The sequence below is a fragment of the Hyperolius riggenbachi genome, chromosome 1, assembly GCF_040937935.1.
Source record: "Hyperolius riggenbachi isolate aHypRig1 chromosome 1, aHypRig1.pri, whole genome shotgun sequence".
Lineage (NCBI taxonomy): Eukaryota > Metazoa > Chordata > Amphibia > Anura > Hyperoliidae > Hyperolius > Hyperolius riggenbachi.
The window spans coordinates 207,824,819-207,840,521 of record NC_090646.1 but is presented as its reverse complement, the minus strand read 5'-3'; the positions used below and the strand labels follow the sequence as shown (position 1 = coordinate 207,840,521).

Below are 15,703 nucleotides of genomic sequence, written 5' to 3'. Positions count from 1 at the left end.
CACTGACTAATGAACTTTCACTGCAGATTAAAAACAAAACAGTAGTGCTCCAATTGACAATATGAGCAGCCTTGGTAAACTCAGGGCCAGTCCTCAAGCCCCAAAATATAGAGAGATCAATAAAAAAGCTGGAGTACCTGGCACTCGAAAATCATATGGCACAATGGAACACATGAACAGAGTTATACACAGAATAGAGACACCGAGAGCCCAATATAGTGTAGTATGTACTGGCATGTGGGTATGACAAGTAAGTATCTTTTTATACTCACAAACATGGGTTACTGTCCAGGTAACCACTATATCAGCAGGTGAGGAGATTAGACCTGTCCCCACTCAGGATTAAGAAGTCGCTCTCTGTAGATAGAAAATAAGAGGCAACACCCCGCCACCAAGGGTGGACTCAGGAACTGTATAAGCAGACAGAGGCGCTAAAAGGACAAAATATTCTAAAATGTTTAAAATGAGAGGAGGCGGAGGTGGACTTACCTCCCCCAAGCAGAAACACACGAGTGTTGTGTATATTCAAAACAACAAAAATTATTTATATACTCCAGAAAGTGCAATGCGTTTCGCAGGCATCTCCCGCTTCATCAGGCAATAGAAACGGAGCATAAAACTTAAATAAGTCCGGTGCAAAGCTCAGCGCCTCTGTGACAGAGGTGCTGAGCTTTGCACCAGACTTATGAGCTTTATGCTCCGTTTCTATTGCCTGATGAAGCGGGAGATGCCCGCGAAACGCGTTGCACTTGCACTTTCTGGAGTATATAAATATTTTTTTTTTGTTTTGAATATACAGAACACTTGTGTGTGTCTGCTTGGGGGAGGTAAGTCCACCTCTGCCTCCTCATTTTAAACATTTTAGAATATTTTATAGTTTTGGTGCCTCTATCTGCTTATAGAGTTATACACAATACCACTTAAGGAAGCCTATACGTGTGCAGCTCTTCCCGACTATAATGATGTCAAAATATGATCAGCTGTTTGATCACAACATAAAACAGTGCACTGCACATGATACTGTACGTTTCTTTACACCTGACCGACACACAAAAGGACCTTATTTATATTAAAGTGGTGATCTAATTACAGACTGCCACTTCTTTACTGTTCTTTTTAAACTGACTGCACCATGAAGATCGCCATTTAAAAACACAGTGATCTTATTTTTTTTTCAATAACTAATATTAGTGCTGTGATAGTCTACAATGATTTCCTGAAAAAGGCAAACCGCAGCTTCATACACTTAAAGTGAGATTAGACTCCAAAAATTAAAATTTCAGAAAGTTCTCTTAGGTACATAAAACAACATTTGAAAGTATTCCCTGTGTGAAAAAAAAAGTTTATTTTCACTGCAAACATCAGTACAGGTTTGTTTATCTTTGACTAGTTGATAAATGTAATAATTGCCGGCCAGGAGACACTCTCTGCACCCCTCCTTTGAAGTGACTCAGCTGTTGTCAGGGTGATGTGACTCTTCAGCAGAGTGAGGGAGGAGGGAGCAGGATCAAGACACATCCTGGCTGGCAATTATTACATTTGCCAATTAGCCAGAGATAAGCAAGCCTGTACTGCTCTCTGCAGTAAAAGCAAATGTTCGTATGCACAGGGAATGCTTTCAAATGTTCTTTTATGTAACTAAGAGTAGTTACTGAAATTTTAGTTTTGATAATATAATCCCACTTTAAATAAAGCCTCAGATCGCATTTTGCACACAGTCACCAGTAGTCTTATGCGGTTTTCTCGGTGCCCTCCATTGTTCTGAATGTACCATGAGCTTCTGCAGTGAACAGTGGCCCAGGTGAAGGCGAAGCCTTAAAATAATTCTGAGGCCTGCGAGTGATACTACTCTGTTATGGAGATGCATCACTGGTGAGTCTCAGCACTACCTCAATACCCAGCTTAAAGCCAGCAATTAGGCATCACAAACTGAAGAGGCCCAGGAACATCTAAAACAACTGTGGAGTCACGTTAGGCATGTATCCACTACTGGCAAACGAGGCCTAACATGATGAATAAAACATCATTACTATTATCTGATGATCACCACAGGAATGTGGCAATCCTTGGCAATCAGCTGGTTTCCATCATTATAAATAGGGCCAAAAGACAGCCCCATTAGGGATATTATGAATGATCCAGCAAACCTGCAATGACCAGATTTAAAATGACAAACTATTAAGAGGTTAGTATTTGCCAGTCACCAAGGTCTTATTAGATCATGGTCAGGATTGCAGAGAGGTTTTCTTTTAACAAAATAGATGAATCCAAGTAATATATGGTAAATTTAAAAAAAAAATTCACTTTGGATGCCTCATGACCTTTCAACAACCCCACCAATACTTACCAAGGAAGGGTTGCAATCATTTACCACCTAATGACAGACAATTTGGTTTTTATAGAGCAGCCTTTCTCAACCTTTTTACCCTGGAGGAACCCTGCAAATAACTTTTGAATCTCGAGGAACCCCTGAAAACAATTTTTTGATCTCGAGGAACCCCTGTTTTTATTTTGCAGGAGGCATGGTCTTTAAAAGTATGTGTAGCTTTTTATTTCACTACTCCCTATTACACTGCCACTCATACTGTCTCCTGAGCCCCCAATTTAGTGCTTCTTGTTACAGTATACACCTATTCTAGTGTGCTCTATTATGCTTCCCCAAGATAGGGGAAAATGCCAAGGAACCCCTGCAGAGTGCTCAAGGAACCCTGGGGTTCCAGGGAACCCTGGTTGAGAAAGCCTGTTATATAGTATAGTACAAAATAAAACACTACATGAGTAGGTTTTTCCCGGTGCAGAAACTTGCAGTATGAAATACAGTTTGACAAAAGCATGCCTCAGATTCTAAATATTGTTAAAGTGAGCAATTCTAAAGTAATGGTTCCTGTTGGGCTTTATTTAGAAAGGTTTTGCGTCATACGACAGAACCTATTTGGTCTAAACAAACCTTTTGCAGCAGTATTCAGTGTACCGTATATACTAGTGTATAAGCCGACCCGCGTATAAGCCGACCCCCCAACTTTTGCCTAAAAAACTTGGGAAAATGATTGACTCGTGTATAAGCCGGGGGAGGCAATGCAAAGGTCTAAAGTTATTGTTCCATTTGACATACACTACACAACAAGCACCCAATCCAGCATATGTGGCGTGGTTTAGGAGGATATGCGGCCATGACTGTGCCCCTGCTCCCCTTCCAAAGCAAAACGGAAATTATAGTTGTGTGCGTCTCGGCCAAAGTATCCCACTCTACTACATAGTGCTGTGTGATTAGGGCACATATGTAGCCAACTAGCCATGACTGTGTCCCCATCCCCTCTCCAGGGCAGAGCAGTATGTAAATAAAACATGCATTTTAGCCAGAGTATCCCCCTCTACACAATGATGAATGTATGGGGCACATATGCAGCCATGACTGTCCTGTCCCCTCTCCAAAGCAGAGCAGTAGGTATGTAAATAAATCATGCATTCTAGCCAGAGTATCCCCCTCTACACAATGATTAATCAACAGGGCACATATGTAGCCATGAGGGTTTCCCCTGCCCCTCTCCTGAGCGGAGTAGTATTTAAATGACAGCGGTGTCCCCCGAGTGCCTCCGTTGCATACGTACTGTGATTTAGCTGCACTGACAGTGTGAGCTGTGTCTCCCACTTCCCCTGTCAGAGCGGAGTGGCATGTTAATATCAGCAGTGTGCTGATCCGAATGCCGCTCTCCCTGTGTGCACAGTTAAAAGCAGCGGCTTCCTCCACTTACTTTCTAAAGTCCGTCCGTGCTGCGGGGATTCCTCTATAGCAAAATATATATATAAAAATACAATTTCTTTATTAATCAAAAATACAAAAGAGTGCTTTTAAAAACAGCATGGGATGGCCACCCCACCACAACCAACCTCAAGTCACTACACATGCACCCACACACAAACACACCATGGCCGTATACAGAGCACCCCAAGGAGCTAGTATATAGCAGAAAATGCTTGCTAGGTACAGTCTCCAAACAGTTCCATAAATCTTCACCTCCACAACAAGGTATCAGTCAGTCCAGCAAGCTCGGTTAGTGGTTTTAGCAAGTCAGTATTGCTTGAGCAGAGAAAACCATATGCAGTATAAGCTCATATCAAACAAGCAGCCATTGCCGCAACAGTTAGAATAAGCAGTTCCAACTTCATTGTATATTCAACATAGTCTCACCACATTGGATCCTTGCTGGGTACTTGATGATTCAGACTGAAGTTCTGCATAGTTGGTGCTAGATCGCACGTCGTGTGCAGGGAGAATACCCACAAGGTGTGTGGGTGGAGCGGAGCGGCTCACCGCCGCGGGTCCAGGCACAATTGCCCAGTTAGCTAGGCTGGGCAATGTGCTAGGCAGTTGGATCTCGCCAGGTGGATTCCGCAGCTAGGTGGACGGGGCGGTGCGGCGTCCCATGTGAGAAGGGAGAGCGCTCCCGACAGTTTCGCCGGCTTCCTCAGGGGGGGCGTGGCTTCCCTCCGTACTCACACTCATCCTAAAGACTACCACCACAACCAATCACACATAGGCAGGGGAGGCGCATCCAGGGCGGCCAATGGCGGAGATGCAGGACGTAAGCAGTAACTAGATAAAAAAAAGAGGAGCACATTGTGACAGGCGTGGCACTGTAGTAAAACTTGCGACTGTATGCATCGCCCAACACAAAAGCACACTGCTCAGCCCATCTAGAAGTGTGCCTCGCCCATCACAGTAGCCCAGGTCCCGCTAATCTCCCCCAGGGCAAAACCTAGGATGAACATCCCCAAGCCAAATCAGGAAACAAATATTTAAATTAGAGCTATAATTCTATGCTCTGCCCAGATGATATCCGGATTCAAAAGATTGATCACCATATTAGCAACATTATAGACACTATTCACTATGAAGCATATATATATAATATATATATATAATATATATATATATATATGTGAAGATGGTCCCAATGTTAAATAGATAGAAAATTGGTTCCAGTCCCGATATATATGTGGGATGGATACTCTTGCCTGCTGCCTGGACCGACCTTTGCTAGTTACTGGATACTTCTTGCATGGTACCTGAACTGGATGATAAGTATCTTCCAACTATTCCGATCAGTCATTTGAACAACCTTGCATGCAGTCTCATATGAACTATATCACATACTGCCCGGAGCATCCATTGCCTGTTGAATAACTTTGCATGTAGACTTGCATGGACTATCTCATAACCTGGATCATCCATTACCTCTTGAATAACCTTGCATGAAGTCTTGCCATCTCTGCTATTAATGACAAATGACGCCGACAGCCTCATCCTTCTGAACCAAGCTAATAACCCTGTGTGATACTGATGAACTATTGAACTGTGTTACTAGCCTCATTAAGGTTCTAACAGGTTATTCATCTCTACTTCAGTCTATATACCTTGCATGTTAAGACCTGGGGGTAACCGTAGTCAGGAGACAATGTGTCCTGTTCACGCGGGGGCTTGTCTATAGGTGAAGACATAGTATAGATTGGGGCATAGAGACTGACTGGGGACATAACCTGTCAAGCCTTACATAGAGACTGTAGAGGCCACAAGTTTACTATCAGTACAATTTGAAAATGTAAGGGGCTACATGGTTATCTTTTTCCAGGAACCCCTTTTTTATACCTAAAACCATCCCTGAAGGCACTTTCAGATGTCAGGCCACTTAGGCTGTGTTATTATCTTTAGTTTATATAGCGCCAACATCCTTGAGCCTGTAATACTTCCAGAGATGTGACAAGTGTCCAAATATCGAATCAATCAGAAATGGATCATATAAGGTGCATTTATATGTTACTTGATGGCTTGAAGCCCATTGGAACAAAAGAAGGCAACTACCTTATGTTAATAGTTTGCCAGAGGTCCCACTCGGATTCAAAATCAGAAGGAAGAACACCAGTAAATAATTTTTCAAAAGGAAACATGTATGTATGACAAATAAACTGGCACATATGTTTGCATTGTATGAGGTTTGTTGGCTATAATTAATCCCTTGTGAAAACTCATTTAGTAAGCAGGTCTGCATAGGTCAGTGACAATATATTTACCTCTTTACGTGTTCTTGTCGCAGCTTCTTGAATTATCTTAGCTATAACTTCCTTCATTTTTTCAATCTCTTCTTGTTTTTGTTTCTCTCGAAGAAGTGCCTGCAAAAGATACAAAGACAATGCATAAACAAATCATACATGATAAAAAAGGAAAGAGTAGAACACGACATTTCCTATAGGATGACTCATGAGTCTATAGTGATGTGTCATTATAGAGTAAACAATCTTACATTGCAGACCATACTGCTGTATAAAGATACATCTTGTATTATTGCCCCAACTGCAAATACATAACTCAAACAATAAAATACAGAAATACAAGACAGGGATAGATTAAAGAAACTTCTATACCATCAAAATGAATTTATAGAAAAAGCTATCCTGCCTAGACTAATAACACAATTAAAGCAAACCTGAGCTGAAAATAACGTTCTGAGATCATGAATATACCGCAAGTAATAGTAACCTAGAAACAGAGTATCATATTTTTATTTTCAGTTTAACCAGTTCACCCCCAAGGGTTTTTATCCTAACGGACCAGAGCAATTTTCAGTTGTCAGCGCTCCTCCCTTTTATTCCCTAATAACTTTATTACTACTTATCACAAGAAAATGATCTATACCTCGTTTTTTTCGCCACCAATTAGGCTTTCTGTGGATAGTACATTTTGCTAAGAATTTTTTTATTCTAAATGCATTTTAATGAGAAAAACAGAAAAAAAAAGAAAAAAAATCATTATTTCTCAGTGTTCAGCCTTTATAGTTTTAAAATTAAACATTCTCCTGTGGATAAAACAAACACGTTTTATTTGCCCAGTGGTCCCGATAATTAAACCGTTTAGATTATGTCCCTACCACAATGTATGGCGACAGTATATTATTTTGAAATATAAGTGGTTATTTTTCTGTTTGTTCTGGCCATAATTACAAGCCCCTATGTAATAAATTAAAATTAATTTTCCCCCATAAAATATAGAATAAAAAAAGCTGAGTCCCTAAGGCAACTATTTATTTTATTTTTTTAAGCTGATTTTTTTTTTTTACAAGTGTTTTTTTGGGGGGGGGAGGGTTGGAAGTGTAATTTTATTAATGATGTGTATATACTTAAAAATGTATGTATTTTGTAAGTGTAATATACTTTTTGGCCACAAGATGGCGCTGGTGAACACTCATAGGACGTGTTCACTTTTTTTTTTTTTTTTTTTACACACTTTATTAAACTGTTACATTTCCTGTTTATGTGAATGGACGTAGCCGCTGTTCGCGGTCACGTCCATTCACTCCAGGCACTGCGATTGGGTAGAGGACTGTTCAGTCCTCTTCCCCAATCGCCCAGCACGGGATCCCGACGGTAATGGCGGCGGTAGCGGCGGACACACGGCGGTAGCAGCGGCGGGAATGCGCGACGTATTAAAACGTCATGTTGCTGTTAATAGCGGTAAGCATGACGTTTTAATACGTTAGGATGTCGGTAAATGGTTAAGATTTGACATCTTAAGATTGAATTCTAAACAGTGGCCATGAGTGTCTGATGCAGAATCTGATTTGTTAAGCTGTAAAAAAAAAAAAAAAAAAAAAAAAAAAAAAGAGGTAATGATCATTTGAACTTTTCAGTAAGGACGATCACAGATATGCAAATTCTTCCGAGTTGATGCACATATATGCAAATGTATGCAGTTTGAAAACGGACCAATCAGCTTAAACCCAGATTTAAACTGATTGGACCTTTTTTCAAGCTGCATATGTTTGCATAAAAATTTGCAAAATTTCTAAAGTTTTTGCATCTCATTGATCATCCCTACTTTTCAGCACTAAAACCTTATCAGAACTGTTCCTTTGGGCCAGACAAGTAGCAGCCATGTGACTTCCCTGTGTATTTTTTTTCCCTAGGCCTGGAAGAAGATCATATCGTCACATTATAGTGAATTACTACCCAATTATACTAGTTACGACATTCTTACATCTTGGTCTCCAAGTCCAACCTCAGAGACAATAATGGGGGACCATAACACTATCTTAATGCTGCATTCTAAAAGTATGAAAAGTGGGACAGAAAACCAGGACTGGATTAACAAAAAAAAAAAAAACAGTGTTGGTTGTTAGGTGGCAAAGGCCTGCAACCTCCATGAGAGTCTTATCGAAATTGCTAAAAGGTTAGTCAATTATTAAAGTAGTATGCATGCACCTACAGCAAGGAATCATCTTTAATAGATCCAGGACATATGTATATATGTATATTTTGTATATGGGATATACAAAAATATTTGCCATGCGGGTGCTGCTTGTCACTGAAGTTACACAATTTCTAGAGCACTAACTTTTTAGCATTCCCATGATGCTACAATCTGACTTCGATATTGGCTGCAAACATTAAAGCCCCATTTTATAATGCATACGGTATGTCTGCAGCTGACCAAGCCCTTCCCTCTAGCATATTATCACCCACATGGTATAGGGTGGAGCTGGGAAGGGCAGCAGCCAGTCCCTTCCTGTGACCTCAGATTACTTTAGTTCCCACACCTTCTTCTCCTCCTATTTGTGGCCAGTAGAGCAAAGCAGGTGGTTTCGGTGCTGAAGCTGGGTGTGGCTATAGCAATAATGCTATACTGCGTAGGATGCATAAGGGTAATTCGGGGTTACGGCAATCAGTCATTTGGCTTACCCTGTGCCCAACTCACCAGCAGCGTAGTAATACATACGCCAGTAGAGGTGGTCAATGGGTAATTCTGATGTGCATGAAAATTGTATGCAGCTTAGACTTAGGCCAGTCAAAATTCCCAGGAAGTGCATTTATTGGTCCCATAACAAGCTACATACAACCTGTATAAAATTTGCATGCAAGCCAGAATTATTTACATCTTGTTGACCATCTCTAGAAGCCAGTGCTGAGCAGAGTGGTATCTGCACTCATCACTAGTGTCTCTCTAAAGTGGTTTAATAACAACAGCAGTTAGAAACAATCTCTTATTACAGAGCATGGTGATGAGACATCCACACAGTTGTAATAAACACTTCAGGGTGGTTTGGGAAGGGTTGAATGCTTTATAAGACACTAAGGGCCGGTTGACACGGGCACTCAGGCGCATCACGATTTAGCTGATGCTAAACGCTTCTCTGCAAATGGGCAGAGAAGCGCTTGGCAATGGTTCCCGTCGTTTGGCAAATGTGTTCTGTTTTGACCCCACAAGGGGGACACTGAAGCGCAGCAGTTACCCAACCCTGGATGCTACACGTAGCATCCAGGAAAAAACAAGACAACGACAGAAAAAGAACGGAGAGCAACACAACTCTGTCAGAATTTACATGCAGATAAACGCTTGCAGAAAACTGATCGAGAAGCATGATATTTAAGAGTCAGAGAGATTGAGGAGAAGGCTTCTTAAAGGGACTCCGAGCACCTCTCATGGGCATGCCTTTAAGCCAGACGACTTCCAACAAAGTCGTGCTAGGACCACTCTGGAGGAGCCTCTTGCAATGGCCATGCGTGTCATTTCCTCTTCCTGCTTCATTCAGTGATGCACTTCTCTAACAGAGAAGACAGGAGTGACCTGGAAGTTATAACATAGCCAAGATGGCACAAAAAAACGTGCTGGTGTCTGTTGTGAGGGGTGTGCGGACTGACTTGCAGCTTGGATCAGAGAGTGCTGTGGTAAAGGCTTGCAAGCTGTGCAGTGGATGGAGCCTGCTTATTGTGTGCCTGCACTGTGGATGGCTGCAGGAAGATGCCCGGGTTAGCGCACGGCTGGTGGGATCAAATGCACGAGAGAGCACCGCAGCAGTGATCAGATGTCCCAGGGAGAGCAGAGCTGGATGGATAGTTGTTCCATTTCATATAACGGTAGTTGCACTTCATATGGGGGCTGTTACTGGTGGGAGGGGAAGCCCCTTTCCAGCTGCAAAAATCCCCATATGAAATGCAATAACCACCCCTATATGAAATGGAACAATCACCCCGTATGGAACCTTGCAATAATCCCCATATGAAATGCAACAACCACCCTGTGTTGGAGCTGCAGCACTTCCTACCCTTGGCTTATAAGCGAGTCATTAATATTTCCCTGGTTTCTGAGGTAAATGTTGGGGGGTCGGCTTATACGCGGGTCAGCTTATAGGCACATACATACGGTAATAACGTTTCTTTTTTTTTGGCCCCTTTCACACTCGGGCGGCTCCTGCTGGTACTTTATTCATTGTATTTATAAAGCGCCAACATATGCGCATTGCTGGCAATCCTATGGGATTGCTCACACTGTTTGCATCGTGATTGCGATGTCCGCCAAACGCAAATGTGTTGCATGCAGCATTTTACGGCCAACTGCTATGCGATTCTCATTCACTGAAATGAGAATCTCAAAACACAATTGCAGGAGAAATTGTGGAACATCACCATGCAAAATCACGATTGCTAGGTGATTGCGATTGTGTTTTGTGATTTCCAATGTTAATATGCATACTAATATTACAATCTTTTTTTTTTTTATTAACCAAATCTATGTAGTAGAAGTGAAAGCTGAATGAATATTCTTTTAATTGATACTTTAGGTATTAATATTGAACAAAAATGATTATATTATTAGTGTGCACCTTAAAGGTGCGTACACACACACACACACAATTTTAATTGGCCAATTTTACCATTTCCATGTAGTAAGAGAACAGATTATGTAAGGGCTTGTGTAACAGATTGCTGTAAAAACAGGGCTGTGGAGTCGGAGTCGAGGAGTCAGAGTAATTTTGGGTACATGGAGTTGGTGGTTTCATTAAACTGAGGAGTCTGAGTCGGATGATGTTTTGCACCAATTCCACAGAACTTGTAAGAATTAGACGAAGGAGTCTGAGTGGACAAGTCAGAGCAATTTTGGGTACCTGGAGTCAAAGATTTAATAAATTGAGGAGTTGGATGATTTTTGTACCGACTCCACAGTCCTGTAAATCACACAACATGCTGGATCTGCTTCCATATTGTATTTGGATTGCATGTGATTTGCATACAATGCTTTCCTATGGGGAAAAAATATCATGCATTTTTAGAAAAAAAAATATGGTACTGTATTTTTCCCCCATCAAAAAAAGGCGGATTTAAAAAATGCTAAATGCATGAAAAAGGCAATTGTAAAAAACAACGAAAAAAAGATAAAAACACCCAGGAGAAAACGCAGAATCAGACATGGCAGAAAGCTCATGGTTTTCCACACAGACAAGTGTGCTCCCAGCCTAAATCTCCATCGGCAAGTTAATTTAAACTTACCTGATGATTAACAAGAGTTAAAATTCTTTTCTGCAGTCTTTTAAAGCAGATCACATGCAAGGCAAAAACAGATATTTTAAATGAGTTGAAATAACTGATAGAATTATGGAGGTAGTTTCATTGAATGCACCCTGGAGTGCCTTTAAGGTGTCTATCTAGATTTCAGCTTTTAAATTCAAGGGCTTCTGTAGCTGCAATGTGAAATACAAAAAGGAGTAAAAGCAGATAGACTGGCAATAAAGTAGACAAAAAAAATGTAGAGTAGAAAAGCAGTTATGACATTGGAGGAAAGTTCCTATTTCCTTTCACTGAAAAAAGAGACATATGTGGTTTATGTCAGTGTAAAACCCAATGAAGTTATTTTTGGCTAGAATGAACTGTGGAAACTCTTTAATACAGTAAACTGTCACATAGCAAATATAAAAAGGTGCCACTGCAGACATTCTGATATTGCCAGCTAAAAGATGCTGATCCTCTGGTTAATATACTTCTATGTTGCTCATCTGCTTTCTGGTTAAAGGGAACCCGAGGTAAAAAAAAATCAAAAAAAAACCTGATGAGATATCTGTATTAATCCTCCTACTCCTAAAAATGAATTTTATTTTTTTAGACATTTCATTTATTTTTACATATTTAATTTTTTCATTTTATATTTAAATATTTACAAAGTATATTGCATGTTTTGTTGTCTCTGCTCAGTGGCAGCCTATTAAGTGTCCTTGAGTGAAAATACATGAACGATTAACCTTTACGTCCCTCTGCTTTCTGAAGCTGTATTCTGCCAAGAAAACTTTTAAGGCTGTAATTTTCTTATCAGTGATGTTTACTATATTTCTGACAAGGTACCGACAAGACAGAAGCGGTCATTTCCATGCCTCAATATAACCTCTTTCAGGCAGCAAAACAAAACAAGTAAAATAGTCTGGTTATTAATATGTTTAGTACTGTGCATACACATGTTTATCTCATGTCACATGTCGCCTCGGGTACACTTTATTCAAGTCCAAAAAACTATACTCATCCTTGGTGCCCAATAGGTGGCCCTCATTGCTCTAAAGTCCATGAGAAAAGGGATGCATACACTGTAAATAACTGTTACCTGGAGAAATCATTCGTTATTATTTATAGCATCATTTAAGGACTGATCACTGTACAGACACACTGCTAGTCTCCCAGCCAAAAAGCATGTTCTGATCCATGGGGAAAAAGGGGCGGAACAAATGAGCAGTATATTGCACCCAGTGGAAATCAATAGAATAACAATGCAGTTGTGCAGGAGTGATGCAATCGTTAAAGGGTAGATCACTCAACACAAATATGTGCAATAGAAAGTAACAATTATGTAATAAATTATAGTGATAAGCAGTGTTGCTCGCAAATTTTCGCTAAAGTCATTTTCGCATCAAAAATGGCATTTTTGATTTTGAGTAAATCTGCGCAAAAATACAAAAATCGTCGAAAATGTGAAAAACAATTATTTTTACTGCAAAAAAAATCTATTTTTTTATAGCAAAAATATGAAATATTTATTTTAGCTCAAAAAATTGTAAAAAAAAATCCCAAACTTATAACAAAACTAGACAAAAGGCCTGTCCGTTTTTTTTAAAGGGGCACCAGACCTGGCCTCAACACCGCTCCCCTCCCCATGAAACGTGTGAATGGCCATGCACGCACACCAGTCCCCCCTGCACCCATCCTACTCTGCTGTCCTAAGTCCGTCCGCATGCCGCGCGCGCACGCCAGATACAATGCACGGATACAAGGACACAGGAGGACGCGGAGACAGGGGATTTATTATATAGGATGATTTTCCATAGTATTTTCGCTTGAAAGTCGAATTAAACGTTATTTTTGTGAAAATTAATACAAAAAGAATATCTGTGTTTTCACTCATCACTGGTGATAAGTTAGAGCAATCAAATAGCATGCAAAAATGATATTCTTGAAATCTATGTGATTGCTATGGGTTACTTCCCTCTGCAAGCTGCTTTTTTTTTTTTTTTTTTTTTTTTGCTGCATAGATCTGTAATATATGTAGTTATCTTCTAGGAGCACACAGGAATATCTCAGTAAATCTGTGCCGGGCTAAAACTAGCCTCCTCTACTGTATGTAAGTTGCCCTGTCATTCAGTCTTAAGTTGGCCACACACCACTGAATTTATATATAATTTTTTTCATATCTGAGAACTACGATCAATTTTTCTATTTGTAACTTTTGAATCATTTGGCCAATTTTTCCCATAATTATGGAAAAAAATTATCAAAAACTACTCAAAAATTGCTTGGGGTTATACATCAAGAAACTGACAACCTATCTACACAAATCAATTTTCTGAAAAATTGATCAGAATTTTCTGCCACTACCAATTGAATTATATCCCCCCCCAAAAAAGAGGGAAATTCAATCACATTTCTCACTTGATAAAACCCTAGGACTTTCGATTTTTTGAACAACTGGAAAATGTAATCTTATTAATGTATCATTTGTGGCCACCTCAGTCGGACGTTTGTGCGGCGTCGCGTTTGGGGGCGTTGCAGCGGCTGTGCGGTCAGGCTTTCAGTAGCCTTCGCGTCGCGTTCCGATGTGGTCACGTTTTTTCTTCCCCTAGGGGGACATTATCCGCTGTGGTTGGCCGCCCCCTGGAAGCTACATGTCGCTTCCAGGGGCAACTCGAACGCTAGCGAAAATCGGGACCCAAACGCCACGTTCGTGTAAACGCGTGTAAAAGCTCGGTGTAAACACTCCCATTTACTTGAATGGGAGCGTTTAACGCTAAGTCCCAAACGCTGGCGGTAAACGCTCCGCAAGCGTCCGTCTGGACCAGACCTAAGGAAGAAGAGAAGATGATGAGATTTGACGTTCTTTCTGACCCACAACCACCTTTTCTGTGGATACTTTTCTTGTTTAGAGTTAGAATCAGGGGAATCTTTAGTCAGTTAGAATCTTCTGGGCGTTGATTGTTTACTTGGTCTACCACTTTGCAACATGTAAGAAGTTACAACATTTCAGCAGAAATCTTGTCTACTATCAATCTCTTCCCCACAGCTTGCCTTGTACTGCCTAAAGCACTACATAGCTTTGTAAACCTCGTTTGAGATGGGCAGTCTCATTCACTTGCATTGAAGAGGACTACACCGCTTCATAAACCACTGCATGCAGTAGTGGTGCTGTACATAGCACATCCGGTGTGAACATGCTGCACTGTACTTTATAAAGAACAACAAACAATTTGTATTTCTGTCCTTCAGCAAAGCTCATAATTTAATGTCCTTACTGTAGCTCAGGTGTGTATTTTAACTAATTTACTTAAAAGGGGTTCTGAGGGGTATAAAAAAAAAGCGTCACTTACCTGGGGCTTCTACTGGCCACCTGCAGCTATTAAGTCCCATGCTGTCACTGAAGCCCCCTCGGTTCATCGCCACCAGTGACCTGCTAATTATTTGTCTAACTAGATGAATAGCACCCAAGCTGCGCAGCTGCAGCCACACGCGTCATCGGGAGCTTACTGCGCAGGCATCTATTGGGAAGTCATTTTTATATGAAGCCAGTACCATTGTGCTTAGCGTTAACAAACACCTTATTTTTCTCTGTCTTGTATTCAAGGCTGGAAAAATCAGCAGCTGGTCTTTCAAGGTCTATTTTTCCTATCAATAAATACACCACAACATAGCAGCTTATTAACCAAAATACTGCAGGCTTTAATGATGAGAATAGATTGTAGCTGATTAGTTTCTCTGAGATTCTGTGAGAAGGATTTAAAGGAATACTATCAATACCCAAGTGTTCTAAAATGACAGTGTACAAATAATGTCTAAGTAGCTGTGTAAACATTTTCCTACTTTTCACGTTAAATGTCAGAGGCAAAAGCTGTAATTTATTGAGGGTAGGATTTAGCTATATTGGGACAAATCAATTGCAGAAGGGGTGTCGGCTTCAATGCACAGCCAGAGTTGCATATCACACTACAGAAAGCAAATATCAAACATATCAAACTCTGAAAGCAAAAGCAGTATAAAAAGCTGTGACAATTAATTACACTTCCTCTGCTCTCTTCAGACACATCAGTCAGAAACACAGGACACAGAAGCTGCAGCTGTTGGGAGCCCTCTCTCTCTCTGTCACACACAGAGTTACACATAGAGTTAACTGATCAAGTGTGAGGGGAATTTCCCCTCTCCTCATGGCTCAGTTTTGGCATCAGTAAAGTTTGAAAGTATTTTGAGAACAGTAAACAAAGAGGTTGCTACTAAAATGTATACACCAGTACTTAGCAGCACTTCCCAAACAATTCCTGTGTCAATTGAAAAAAAATATGTGAATCGATAGTATTCCTTTAAGCTTATTAGACTATTCCCTGTTTAATAACGTACTAATGTCATTTATTGG

At 40.5% G+C, this 15,703-nt stretch overlaps 1 protein-coding gene across 1 annotated transcript in view; it reads right to left on the bottom strand.

The window, feature by feature from the left end:
- SCLT1 (sodium channel and clathrin linker 1) overlaps positions 1-15,703 on the bottom strand; it is a 281,942-nt gene that overhangs the window by 80,199 nt on the left and 186,040 nt on the right. The window contains exon 14 of the mRNA XM_068279885.1: positions 6,070-6,168. Within this exon, the coding sequence (XP_068135986.1) occupies positions 6,070-6,168 (99 nt within the window). The remainder of the gene's footprint in view (positions 1-6,069; positions 6,169-15,703) is intronic.